Source organism: Larimichthys crocea, chromosome I (assembly GCF_000972845.2).
Source record: "Larimichthys crocea isolate SSNF chromosome I, L_crocea_2.0, whole genome shotgun sequence".
Classification (NCBI taxonomy): Eukaryota; Metazoa; Chordata; class Actinopteri; family Sciaenidae; genus Larimichthys; species Larimichthys crocea.
The window spans coordinates 3,334,023-3,347,098 of NC_040011.1; the positions used below are offsets into that span (position 1 = coordinate 3,334,023).

At 40.7% G+C, this 13,076-nt stretch overlaps 2 protein-coding genes across 3 annotated transcripts in view; both read left to right on the top strand.

Moving 5' to 3' along the window:
• Positions 1-49: 49 nt before the first annotated feature.
• odf2a (outer dense fiber of sperm tails 2a) lies at positions 50-11,069 on the top strand. 2 transcript variants are annotated; one of them, XM_019272185.2, is made up of 19 exons: positions 50-130; positions 1,105-1,221; positions 1,456-1,569; positions 1,683-1,865; positions 2,560-2,747; positions 3,026-3,167; positions 3,374-3,499; positions 4,413-4,487; positions 4,647-4,718; positions 5,188-5,304; positions 5,495-5,680; positions 5,778-5,887; positions 7,073-7,208; positions 7,435-7,545; positions 7,629-7,892; positions 8,270-8,370; positions 8,695-8,857; positions 9,219-9,344; positions 9,430-11,069. In XM_019272185.2, the coding sequence occupies exons 2-19, from the start codon at positions 1,198-1,200 to the stop codon at positions 9,583-9,585; spliced, it is 2,394 nt and encodes a 797-aa protein (XP_019127730.2). In that variant the 5' UTR covers positions 50-130; positions 1,105-1,197; the 3' UTR covers positions 9,586-11,069. The 2 variants fall into 2 exon arrangements, with proteins under 2 accessions (XP_019127730.2, XP_010740558.3); XM_010742256.3 differs by lacking the exon at positions 50-130 and adding an exon at positions 362-559.
• A 937-nt stretch (positions 11,070-12,006) lies between these two features.
• The window catches only part of sptan1 (spectrin alpha, non-erythrocytic 1), a 34,670-nt gene continuing 33,600 nt past the window's right edge, over positions 12,007-13,076 (top strand). Inside the window, exon 1 of the mRNA XM_019272178.2 lies at positions 12,007-12,136. The gene's annotated coding sequence lies outside the window, so the exon portion shown is untranslated. The remainder of the gene's footprint in view (positions 12,137-13,076) is intronic.

Here is a 13,076-nt window from a genome sequence, read left to right on the forward strand (position 1 = left end):
TGTTTTTTTTTTTTTTTGAAAAGACAATTTATGGTTCTTCGACGCCCTCCAGTAGCCTCACCCGGGTACTACAACACTACAACACTACGCCCGAGCTTCAGGATAATGAGAAGTTTCGGATGATAACGCAGTGAGTATTACCAAACAACTATGTAATGTTTAGTAATATGTAGTTATTTAAAGCCACTTGGAAAAAAAAGCATATAGTGGCGCAGTAGTTCCGTTCAGGGCATTTCTAACGACGTGCATATGAAAGGAGGATACTCATCTTTCCACACTGCGTGTCTTTGATATACCACCGCTTGTTGAGTTGAGGACGTTGCTAAGGAACGTTACGATGTCGACTCTGGTCCAATCACTGTTGGAAAAAGAGGTCACGTGCTTCAAATTGACCAACCAGAGAAAAGCTAGCGTTGACGCTACCTGTTGAAGTTTCTCCAAGCTTCCACTCCAGCAGACTTTTATGTTAACCTACTCATTGTGCCCGAGGAACCGAAAACTGCTCTGCTGATGAAATATTTTTTAAAACTTCGACTAGTTTATGTTGGTTGTTCATATGGTAAGGCGGACAGTTTGCTAGTTAATTACAGGCGAGACAGGCTGCTATCAGAGTTAGCTCATTAGCTATGGCTAATGTCAGGCTCACTGGCTAATGTATCTTCGATCATACATGTTATGTTATATGTTATATATTATGACATACCCACCATGACCATCACAATATTAGAAGAGTGGGATGTATAGCTTTAATAATTTGTGTAGATTTAGCAACTTAATTTAACTGTTACTTAAATTCAATTAAATTTTCCTCATTGATTTTAAAGTATATTCCACCATTTTCTATTCCAAGGAGATGAAATATGTACAAAGTGCTTAATAGTGTAGAAAACAGTCCAAAACAAGTTTACATTCTTCCAGCATTTGTGTTTTCTTCCCTGTTTAACATGATAGAAATGATCCAGTTATCTCACAAACATGCTACAGAAATGTTAACCGCCTTATCATATTTTGTAAGTTCACACTCAGCTCCTGTCCTCAGATAAATACTTGTCTCTGTGGTAAACTCTGATGTGAACAGTTAAGTTGGTCACTGCCATTTCACAGAGGAAAGCGACGAGAACTCGGTCCACCTCGCCTCCGATTCATGTGCACGTCAACGACACCACACCGGTCCATGTGCACGTGAAGAGTCACAGGATGAGTTCTGACAGGACTCCTCAGGTTAGAAACATCCTGTCATTGTCAGTGTGCAGCTTTAGAAAGTGTGTGTCTCCTTGATTGTGTCATTTTTTTTCTTATTTACTGATCAAAAGTTAAAAATCTCATGAAACAGTGTACACATTTGTACATGTGTACACTATGAACATCATTGATGTTTATAGTGTACACATATTCTAATAGAGGGTAGTTATCATTCAGCATAGACAGACCTGACACACACACTGTGTTTTAAAGGGGAAGGCCAAGGTGGACAGAGGAAACCTCCGTCCTACAGCCAAGGTCAAAGCTCGAGTGCCATGGATACCACCAGGAAAGGCCTCTATACGGGACACTTCATTCAAGTGGGAGGTAACTCATCATTTAAATCCCGTCCTCACTTTAAAAGATTGTTTTTGTGTCAGTGTTATGAAAGATTCATTCAGGCAAAGAGTGTTACTCAAAGTGTTATGTATGCACTTCAGGGGCCGATGCACTCCCTTGAGATCACACCACCGCTCCCTGAACCAGACCCTGAACATTTCCAGTCTGCGCTGCAATTGGCTGACCTTGCATCTGAAGAAGAGGAAGCGCTGCACGGACGAATCAGCCAGTATGAGAAGAAGATCGACAGCTTACTGACTGAAGTCAGCTCTCTGAAGAACGAGGTCAGTTTTACCTGATCTGAGCGAGACTGCATCACACAATTCTTAGATCCATGGACAGATTTGACATTATGTATATGATGGCCTCATATGTTTATTTTTATTTAAGACCTTAGTGATGTTTCACTATTTGTGTGGCATGGTGGTGCAGTGGTTAGTACTGTCACCTCACAGCAAGAAACTTCCTGGTTCAAACCTCGGCTGGTCCTCGCTGTGTGCCGTTTGTATGTTCTCCCCATGTCTGCCTGGGTTCTCTCCGGGTACTCCGGCTTCCTCCCACAGTCCAAAGACATGAACTTTAACAGGTTCATTGGTGACTCTAAATTGACTGTGAGTGTGAATGGGTTAACCTCCTTGAAGCAGACAGGACTAGAATAAAGCTAAGCTACGCAGTGCGGTTCAATGCAATTTAATATTCATACATATACTGTAGTGCTAAAATATTTTCACTGTCAATGAAGTCTCGTGGTTTTGAAGAGGGCATAGAATGATGATACTTTACTGATTTTATTGAATACTTAAGTTTAAAAAGGCTGTCTGACAACAAGGTAAAGTGGTGAAAATATTCTAAACAGTGTACACAGTGACTGATATTTTAAAAATTAATTGCTGCCCCTGTTCATGGCAGTAAGCACTTAAGTTACATCAGATTTTGTATGACCACAAAGACCCCAGTAACACATCTGTACACATGCAGGTGGAGCTGCGGAAGAAAGAGCAGCTGCTGGAACGTCAGTCGGAGCAGCTGACTGTCTCCCAGCGCGTGATCGCCGAACAGGAAGAGGAGCTGGCTGAGGTGACCAAAGAACTGAAAGAGACCGAGTGGGAGAACACGCGATTACGCCAATCCATGGAGAAGATGCTGGAGGACGGCGAATACAACAGGTTAACATCGTACTACTACGATAACAGTGCTTCATGTAGAAAAGGTAGACAGGAAGTCTGCTCTTCTCTTTTCTTCGTACTTTGAACTTTTCCTGTCATTGAGAATTGTGGTAAAGTTAGTGTAGTCAATGAGACAGCAGCAGTTAAATGGCTTAGAAACCAGTGTGGTTAGGACCAAATATACTGTACATCTCTCTGAAATGCTTGACAGAGCCACGCTTGCTTCATTTGTGCTTTTGGACAGACAGAGTTTGACTTGTTCCTGTCCCTGTGTGCAGATTGGACGGGGACAGTATGCAACAAGACAAAGATGCTCTGCTCAGGAAACTGATGGAGGCTGAGGAAGACGGGACAGCAGCTGCTAAGCAAGTCTCTGCCCTGCGAGAATCTGTTTCCAAACTGTGCGGTGCTGGTGGCAGCGTGAGTATCAACCTTCTTCATACATTGATATCAACTCAATATTTGTCCTTATTATGTACCCTGTCAGGTCCAACATGCTCTGTAGAAAGCAACAGGCTGCTGTGACATCTGAGATCGTTTAATGTGATTCAATGATTTGTCTGAATTCATTCCCACAACTTTTTTTGGTGAACATGTCTGTGTTCCTCTTCTGTCTGCTGGTGAAGGGGCTGAATGGCTCAGAGTCTTCAGTCTTGGCCCGTCAGAAGGAGCTGTTGCTGCAGAAACTGGAGACATTTGAGGCCACAAACCAAACTCTGCGGCACCTTCTCAGAGCGCAGCATGGATCCCAGGTAACTGTGACCACTCTTTTGGATGTGCTAACTGACGAGGAAGAGACTTGGAGGAGTTTGGACCGTGTAGTTTTTAATATTTAGACTAAGAACCAGATTTACAGAAATAGCACAGATGTGCCCTGCTGGTCTCCCTGCATGCATTCGTGGACACAATCGTGTATTTAGCTCCTGATTTAGCAGCTCATTATGCAGTCAGCTCCTGGGACGCTCAGTCACACTCTGCCTGTGTTCATGTGGGATTTCTACAAGATTACGTAATGATCCTCACTCCACAACTTTGACTTCAACTGTAGTCAACTGTATGAGAGAAAGAAATTCATGACAGATACGGTACAATTATAATATCACACAATTTAGGTGTAATAGCAGTGGTAATGTAACAGAAGTTGTATTATAAAGAGATAAGATGCACAGAATTTACACACCACAACTAGAGAGAGAGAGAGGCTGGTGGAGATGGGGATGATGGACATACAGCTAATGTTTGACTAGATTATTGAAGTAAAGTGATGATTGGTCAACAATAATAAATGCTTATGCATAAAGGAAAGAGATGCACATTGCAAATGGTAACGTAACACACAAACTGTTTGTGTTTCAGGGGTTTCTTCATATTTCGATGTTTTAAACATTTGTCATGATCAGTTCGTCTTAAACAGTGGGCAGTTTATATCATGATATCATATATATATATATAGATATATATATATATATATATAATATATATATATATAATATATATATATATATATAATAGATATCTCGATTCTAGATCTCTGGCCTCGGTATCAAAAATCTTACTTTGTGTCATGGTTTGTACTGTCATATTCCCCTCTCCTGCCACCCACATAGTTGATTTGTGTGTTTTTCTTTAATCATAAATATGCAGTAAATGTTTGTTTCTGAGCAGATGGAGTCAGTCCGACTGTCAGAGCAGAAGGACACATTACTGAAGAGACTGATGGACACAGAGGCAGAAAATGCTGTAAGTTTAATACATGCCTTCTAAATCTACAGTTTTTAAGTTATCCTAAATGTTTTGTATCTGTATCTGATGCCTTCATATATTTTTCCATGTGTTGTCTCTTGTTTTTATGTGGAATGTGCTCTGTAAAGAAAGCTTACCTCACCTTTCCTTTCACAGCATCTTGTGGTGAAACTTCAAGAGAAAGACAGAGAGCTTAACCAACTCTGCAAACTTTTAGATGCTGAAAAGGTACTGTGAGCACAGCTGTCACCCTTGGTTCGAGTGAGGAAAAACTTGCCCACAAAAAACCTTTAACAGGGAAAAAAGGTGGAAGAAACCTCAGGAAGAGCCACAGAGGAGGGATCCCTCTCCCAGGACGGACAGACGTGCAATAGATGTCACGTGTACAGAACAAATCAACACAAACATATTGTACAATTACAATGAATGATAAAATGACAATGAATTACAACAAATGATAAAATGATTACAGTAGCAGTGGAACCTGTGATAGAGATAGAGAGACACATGCACAGCAGCAGCAAATCATAAACTAACTATAAACTAACTAACTGTAATGGAGATATGGTAACAATAATGACTAATAATAAGTAATATATGTAGCACAGCAAGTTTACTGATATCCTTTAGTTATGTTGGACAAAGCAGAATATGTATTTCTTTCTAATATGAATTCTGCTGGATTTGTGGAATGCAGGACAATGCCCAGAGCACAGCTGATTTGTCCAAGAGTCTGGAGTCAACCAGAGCTCACTTACAGGGACAGCTCCGCAGCAAAGAAGCTGAGAACAACCGGCTGACTGTGCAGATCAAGGTTTGTCATGGTCTGTCCTCCACACGCCATCATTTATCTACTGTTGTTGTTGGTGTTGTGTATTATGATTATGCTCATATCAGACTCACTGTTTTTAGCTTAGCTGTTGTCTGATACACTACACATGGAAAAGCACAAACAGTGATTCCAGCTCTTCCCTATGTTTTTTTCGTCCTTTCCATTGGTTCAGAACCTGGAGCGAGCAGCCAATCAGCAGAAAGCGGAGATGGAGCATCTGACAGAACAGCTGGCGAGGCTGAAGCAGCAGGCCGGTGCAGACCGAGAGGCCCTGAAACGAGCCACGCGAGCCCAGAAACAGCGAGCTGAGCGCAGCGAGGGCACTGCAGGCCAGCTGAGTGTCCAGCTGCTGGACATGGTAAGGCTGTGCCACAGAACAAGGAGGCTGTTATCCATGGTTTTCTAACAGAGTCAACAAAAAAGTCTGACTTTTATTTTATTTTATGTTTCATCAGGAGAAGCAGGTGGCTGATGCACTGTCAGCAGCAGAGAGCTGGCAGGGTCGCCATTCCCAAGAAGTAAAAGAAAAGAGTAGACTGCAGATTGAAGTGTCCCTGTTGAACAGGTAACTGCAGCTCTTAGAGAGCATAAGCATCTGTCATTGTGATAATGAGACAAATTTGCTGAAAGACAGCTGAATAATGACATACAGAGGAGTGACATCTCTGGTTACAGTCTGGAAAATAATAAAATCATGCAGTAAATCTTAAATCTAAACATTCTACATCTTTATGTTGACCCACCAAGTCATCAGATTTTATAGACATGACAACGGATACTAGATTTATGCACCCAACACCTGTAGCAATCTGCTGACCATTCTGATTGTTGTGGAATTGCAGCACATGCGTACATCTATTATCCATCTTCCTTGCTTTTATGATCTGCGTGTTACTAAAGAGGAATCATGAGCACAGATGCAAGAACAGTTTTGTATCCTTAAAGTTGAAACTCAAACAAGTCAGATTCATCAAACTCTCTGAACTGGCCAAACTTGTTGCCACCGTCCGTAGCTATGTGTTTGTCATATTTGATCATTAGCAGTCAATCGTCAGTTGTCAGTCATGGTATTAGGGGACTGTAAAAAAAAAAAAAAAAAAAATGGAGAGAACAGTTAACATCATTAGATGTTTGAAAAATGTCTCGCAGTGCATGATGGAATATGGGTCAAAGGGACATGACGGACAGATATAAGGAAAGAATTGATGTGATGTCAGGTGCAACAGAGAATGATCCTATGGACAAATCTGACACTAGATTGAGAATTCTTCTCTCATAAAATAAGTCACACTGATTGTGTTTAACTTTATTTCATGACACATTTAAACTCTGAATTTATCCATACTGAGACATTATTCCCTTTTCACCTCATGGACAAAGACTATCTACATATGACTTGTACAACAGGCCAGGACAAAAATTTTATTCATGCTGAACAGAAGTTCTCTTAAATCACAGAAGAAGGTGCCATCATTTAAATGGATGGTTCTTGCAACATTTGGGTCTCTATGTTGACCCACCAAGTCATCAGATTTTGTGGACATGACAACGGATACTAGATATATGCACCCAGCACCTGTAGCAATCCGCTGACCATTCTGATTGATGGAAAGTGAATCTAATAATGGATGAAACCAGTACACTGTTTGGAACTGGAGATGCAGCAGAACCTTAATTAGCTTTTTTTTTTAATTGTCTTCATACCAGTAAAAAGTGTTCTCTAAATAAATGAAAGTATGTTATGATAAAGCCGTATAACAGAGCTGACGGAGCAGCTGCAGAGTTCAGAGGATAAAGGCCGGGTGGAGAGAGAAGCCCTGCTGGATCACCTGCATGGACTGACCACAGAGTGCACTGCTGCCAAACTGGAGAACCAGTCCCTCAAGGTGAGAGTCCACAGAGGGTGACTGTATCTCATGGTGAAAACACAGTGAGCGAATGTTACCCTGACCTCATCCTGATCAGAAGCTCTACATATCTGCTTTTGTGTCTTCCTATCCCAGTTTCTCATTCTAATAGACTTACATTGACCTTTATTACATTAGCAGGATGGATTCTCCTCTTAATTTAATAATTAATGATGCATCATCTGATGCTGTGTATTCCTGTCAGGCTACAGCATCTGCAGTGGAGGAAAAGCTGGCCTTGTCTCAGTCAGAGCTCCAGCAGGTCAAAGCTTCCATCAAGCAGTATGAAAGCCTGCTGGACAGTTATAAGATCCAGGTATGTGACGCGTACTGTAATGGGAATACAACAGATATGAGTTTGTGACTGATCCCAAGGACATTGTTCCAATGCTTGCACAGGTTGGAAAAACCCGGGCCGAGGCAGACGAGTACCATGCTCAGCTGGCTCAGGTGGAGCAGGAGGCCCAGGCAGTACGGGGAGAGCTGGATCAGGAGATAGAGGCGGTGCGCAGAGAGCTGCTGGGTCGGCTGGCAGAGCTGGAGCCTCTTCCTGAAGCTTTACGACGCTCTGAACTCCAGCTGCAGGAGGCTCAGGACAGGGAGCGCAGCCAGGAGAGACGCAGCATGGAGCTCAGTACAACCCTGACTGATCTCCGTATGAAGGTCACAACATTCCCATTGATACAGCTCAAGTCTGAGTCACAAAATTATGATTGAATTATGAATCAAGTCAAGATGCTACACGGAATCTATATTTTACATTGTTTAATGTGAAACTGCAAATCAGATTTGGCTGAAACTTATCTAAATGCTATTATTGCAAGATAAATTATGTTTTGTAGAACTAAACTAGAAGGACACACTAAACTCTGAGCACAAACAGAGGTTATTGACAGAAAATAATAAGTGATAGGAAGTCAAAGGATTTATGGGAAATGTAGTTTTTATTTTAAACAGTATGTGATTTAATATATCTAAATCAAATACTTATGGATGCAGTCCAAGTCAGCTGATAAGTGTCTGGTCTCATGTTGTGTTAGGTGGAGACACAGGGCAGCCAAATGGAGCTTCTACGACAGAAGAACAAAGTGCTGCTGGAGGAGAACAGACAGCTTCAGCAACGAGTGGAGAGTTTGGAAAGGTCTCTAGGCTTTTTTCTACGCTTTGTACAGACCAGAGATTCTGACATTTCAAGCCTTCCTCAGACAAAATTAATACAACTGTCACAAACTGCGTCAGTCAGTCATTAAAAGGGTTCTTAACTACCTTAATTATCTCCATGAGCTGTGTGTCACAGCCACTCCATCAGCTCCAAAACAAAGCTTCACGCTACATATACCTCATCATGTCATTCTCATATGTGTTTTGACGACATAATCATCTTAATGATATGAGTCAGTGCACTGTTTAACTGTTTATTCCAACTGGTCGTTGTTGCTGTCTCTTTTTCTGTATTATCTCACAGAAAGCTGGAGGAGGCCGGCGGTCAGAACGGTGACCTGCTGGCTGTCATTGCCAAACGGGAAGACACCATCCACAGCAATCAGCTCCGCCTGGAAGAAAAAACAAGGGAGTGTTCCCTGCTGAGCCGAAAGCTGGAAGAGGCTCTGGATGATGCTCGCCAACAGGTCTGTAACTGACAACAGCTGTTAAACATTGGCCACAAACAACAAAACTATGATTCAAGGGTATAGTAGTAGATCAGAAAGCAAAGCCTCCTCATTCCTCTGTATTAACACTAATTGATGATTGACACTAAAAGACATGCTGATGTTGAGGTTCTTTGGCAAATAAAAAGTGAACGTGAGCCCCTTGTTAGCTTAAACTTCAGTGTTACATTAAGAGGATTCTGCAGCTCGGGTGTATCGGGCTGTGTGTCATTATAAGTGTGCTTGCATGTCCTAAAATGAATGTAGTGAGGGATATATCAGTTGTGTGCTATTTTCACCCTCTGTTGCCCATTAATTAATGTGTCATATTTATCTCCAGATGTCAGAGACCAGAGAACGTGCTGCCACCAAAGAACGCTCCACCCAGTCCAAGATATTGGACCTAGAGGCCCAACTTAGCAGGACTACCTCAGAAATCAACCAACTGCGACGCAGCAAAGAGGAGGTAAAGGCCTTAAATAACAGTCTACTCAAAACCTGCATGTGTCAGCTGCGTCTGTAGGTCTGTAATGTATATTTGTGATGCTTAGGTGGAGCGGCGTTACCAGAGCCGACTGCAGGACGTGAAGGATCGCCTTGAACAGTCAGACAGCACCAACCGAAGCCTGCAGAACTACGTTCAGTTCCTCAAAGCCTCCTACACCAACGTGTTTGGAGACTCACTGCGTGCCCCCTCACCAATCTGACTGACAGAAGTGTATTATATGGACATTATCCAAAAGAGAGGTGCAGGCTGTAAAGGTTTATTTAGTTAGAAAGATATTTATAAGATTTATTTAGAACTGAAGTGCTAGATAATAAAATGTGTCACTGGATTAAAAATACACCTAATCCTTAAAAGAAATCCTGTGTATTATGAATATTTAGGATTTAAAAATAAATGGAAATGTGACTAGTGATGTCTAAATACACTGACAGACAACATTACACACTGGTAAACCAGAAAACTTCCCAAACAAACACTGCAAAATATAGGCAGAGGGCTGTAGGGTGACAGAACTACACACTCTAATGGGTAACAAACGATGATGAGGGATTACCTTTGAGTCTGTACTGATTTGTATTTGCTTTATTGATCCCACACTGAAAAAGATTTTCTACATTAATGTTTGTTTTTATAACATGAGCAGCTCGTCTTTTTGTCGTGCGAGGGCTTCCCAACTTTTCAAGCATCAAGAAAATTCCGCTAGGACTGGATTGGTTGTCAAAGGATATGCATTTGTTCTGATTGGATACATGTTACTGTCTTATTATTGTATTGTATATTATTGTACATCTTATGTCGCTTTCCATATGTTTGGGATACTTAGTCATGCTGTGATCAGAACCAAGGAGTAAAACATTTACTTTACTCTGATGATGTGATGATTCACAGACTGACCTGCAGCCAGTCATCATCTTGGTGTTGCTTTTACCTTTCCTTATTTCAATTTTTAATCCTGTGTTGTTATGTATAAAAACTAATCTGACTGAAGACAACAAATGAAGCTTTACAGGCTTTACTCAGCTTCTATGCAAAAATGAGTGACAACACACTGAACAATGGCTGCTGAGGTTCACAGACAAAGCAGTCTTTGGTCAGTTTCTGGTTTTATTGTTTTTCCTTTATTTTCTATGATTTCACCTAAATGTGTTGTTTGATCTCCAGGAACAGACATTAACACCATCATCATTTGTGTTTCCACTCTCCTCACCACTCTCTTAGTTTGTGGCTTTTTAGACTGAATGGTGTATTCACACATGTATCATTGGTAACGGAAGTCAGAATTTTTATGCCAAAAACAATTGTCCATTTTGTTTGTTTATGGAGCCTACACAGTATCTTCTATTCAACCTCAGCTGGTCGTGACAGAAGATGATGTCTGTCTTACCAGAGTGCATACTGTATTGCATACTGTATTTGAACTGCTATATACTAAAATTATTGATTTGTTTTTTACATTGATATAACTCTGAAGCCAAGCCGTCCATTTAACATTATGGGCTTAAATGTATCTATGCTCTCTGATGTACAGAGCTGAAAAGAAGGGTGCTATCGCTGTCCTTTGGCTGGTACAAGACAGTGTGTGATTTTTCATAACTGTTTCATGGAGTGTATTTAATAACTGAATAATTAATATTCACTATGGATAACTTAAAAGTAGCAATAAACAAAATGTTTCTCAACTCTTATTTTGTTCATGCCATTCAGTCTTACAAAGAAGATTGTGGTTTTGGTCAATTTCCGAACAATTAGTGAGTGAGTCGATGGACTGCATAGTCATTTGTCAACCTAATTAGCTGTTAATGAGAAAATCACATTTAAATCATCAACTTGTCATATCCCATAGCAGCTGTTTGCTGTCTCTGTTGTGTTCGGGTTCAGAGGACTTGTAAGACTTCACAAAGTAAAGCTGAACTGCACAATAAATAGGCCTGTAAGATGAATTGTCCCTTTAACAGTTTTAGTGGACGCATATGCAGAATATATAGGTGTGATTAGATTTGAAAATGTCTATTTTAGTTTACATGAGGAGAGCTCGGTTCAAATGGAATAACAGTATTCAGTTCATGAACAGATGATCTCTTGTCTGATGTGTCCTTGTGGTAGTCAGCTGAGTCACTGCTGATGAATTTCTCACATACACAACACTGATAGTCATAGAGAGATTATGTAAGGACATGGTTTTTCTTCACAGTTGAACACAGACTCTGTAGCTTTGATAGAGAGAAGTCATTGATAAAATTGATAAATCTACAGCATCATTCATTAAGCCAGAGCCTGCAGGGAGGGGAGCACAACGTCTTAATAGAATTAAAGCACCCAGCACTGCATCACCATGATCACCATGGACTAATTTTATTAAGCTTGACCAGCAGCTGTGCAGGAGCAGTCTGTCTGTCTGTCTGTCCTGCTACAATTTGTTTTACAAAGTACATTTCTGTACTTATACTTTCTATATAATTCTATTATATTTCTATAGACGTCGAAGTGTGAACAAAGTATACTTTAACGTTTCAATATTCAGATAATTTAACGTAGTAATACATTCTCTGTTGAAATTGTTATACTCGGGGCTTCGGCTACATTCGGTATTTATCGGTTCTTTCCGTACAACTGCAGACCATTGCGTCACATTTGGCAAAAAAAAAAAAAAAAAAAAAAACAACAGCCATCCTAAAGAGCAGCCTCATCCGTCGTCGTCGATCCGCCTGAGCAGACACCACTTCGTAAGCTGTTTCCAGAAACAAACCAAGGTTTGAAAATATGTACATTATTATCGAGCTGCTCATTTTAACAGCATTGCATTGCACAGAGTAGCTCGTGCTTTCTCAGTCCGCCCGTTCGGTTAATTCAATTTGTTCCCCGGGACTCGCTAGCTCGGTGGCTAACGTTAGCTAGCTGCAGCTGCATTTCTTTTGTTGAATGACATTTACAGCACTGTAGCTAGAACAACAGCAGACACGACATGTCAGCGTCACTTTAAAGCTGTCTGAACGTTATGTTAACGTTATGTGATATCTAAATGTTGACATAAGCCACCCCATCAAATGACACAATGTTAGCCTGCGTTGATATCCGTTGTGCTGCGTTCAAACAAAATAGCTGATATAAACATCCATACGTTTATGTAACGTATATGTATATTTTGTACATTGAAAGTGTAACGTTGTCATATTACTCGTTAGTTAAAGTGTAAGTTAGCGTTAGGAGGGAGGACTTCAGCTGTTATCTGCTCGCTTATCAGCCAGTTTACAACGTAAATGTGCGGTGACGGTTAAACAAACCTCATTCAGCGATATTCGCTCACAGTTTGGACCCTGTGTGTTTTAAATGGACGTACTTAAACAGGACTGAATTAAGACTGACAAGGTTATGTAGGTGGCTACATTAGCTGGTCGCCATGGCTGACAGGGAGCCGCCCAGTGCATTGAATACCTTTGGATATAATGTTATGGCCACCGGCGGCACTCCTCTTATTACCCGGCTTTTACTGAAACATGGACAGTGACGCAGTTAATAATTTACACGTCTTTTCACATTCATAATGTTTGACTAAGGAGTGGACCAATTCTATGAAGGTATCTTAGTATTTCTAGCAGAGCGTGATAATGAGTTTCCATAAAGATAATGTATAGTTTGCATAAATACAGTTGTGGACAGTATAAAAAAAAAAAATTAAATAAAAAAAATAAT

What these genes read in the sequence shown, in the direction of transcription:
- odf2a (XM_010742256.3), top strand. An exon ending in GAGGACGGCGAATACAACAG is followed by an intron (nt 2,748 to 3,025) that starts GTTAACATCGTA and finishes CCCTGTGTGCAG; the next exon opens with ATTGGACGGGGACAGTATGC. An exon ending in ACACAGAGGCAGAAAATGCT is followed by an intron (nt 4,488 to 4,646) that starts GTAAGTTTAATA and finishes TTCCTTTCACAG; the next exon opens with CATCTTGTGGTGAAACTTCA.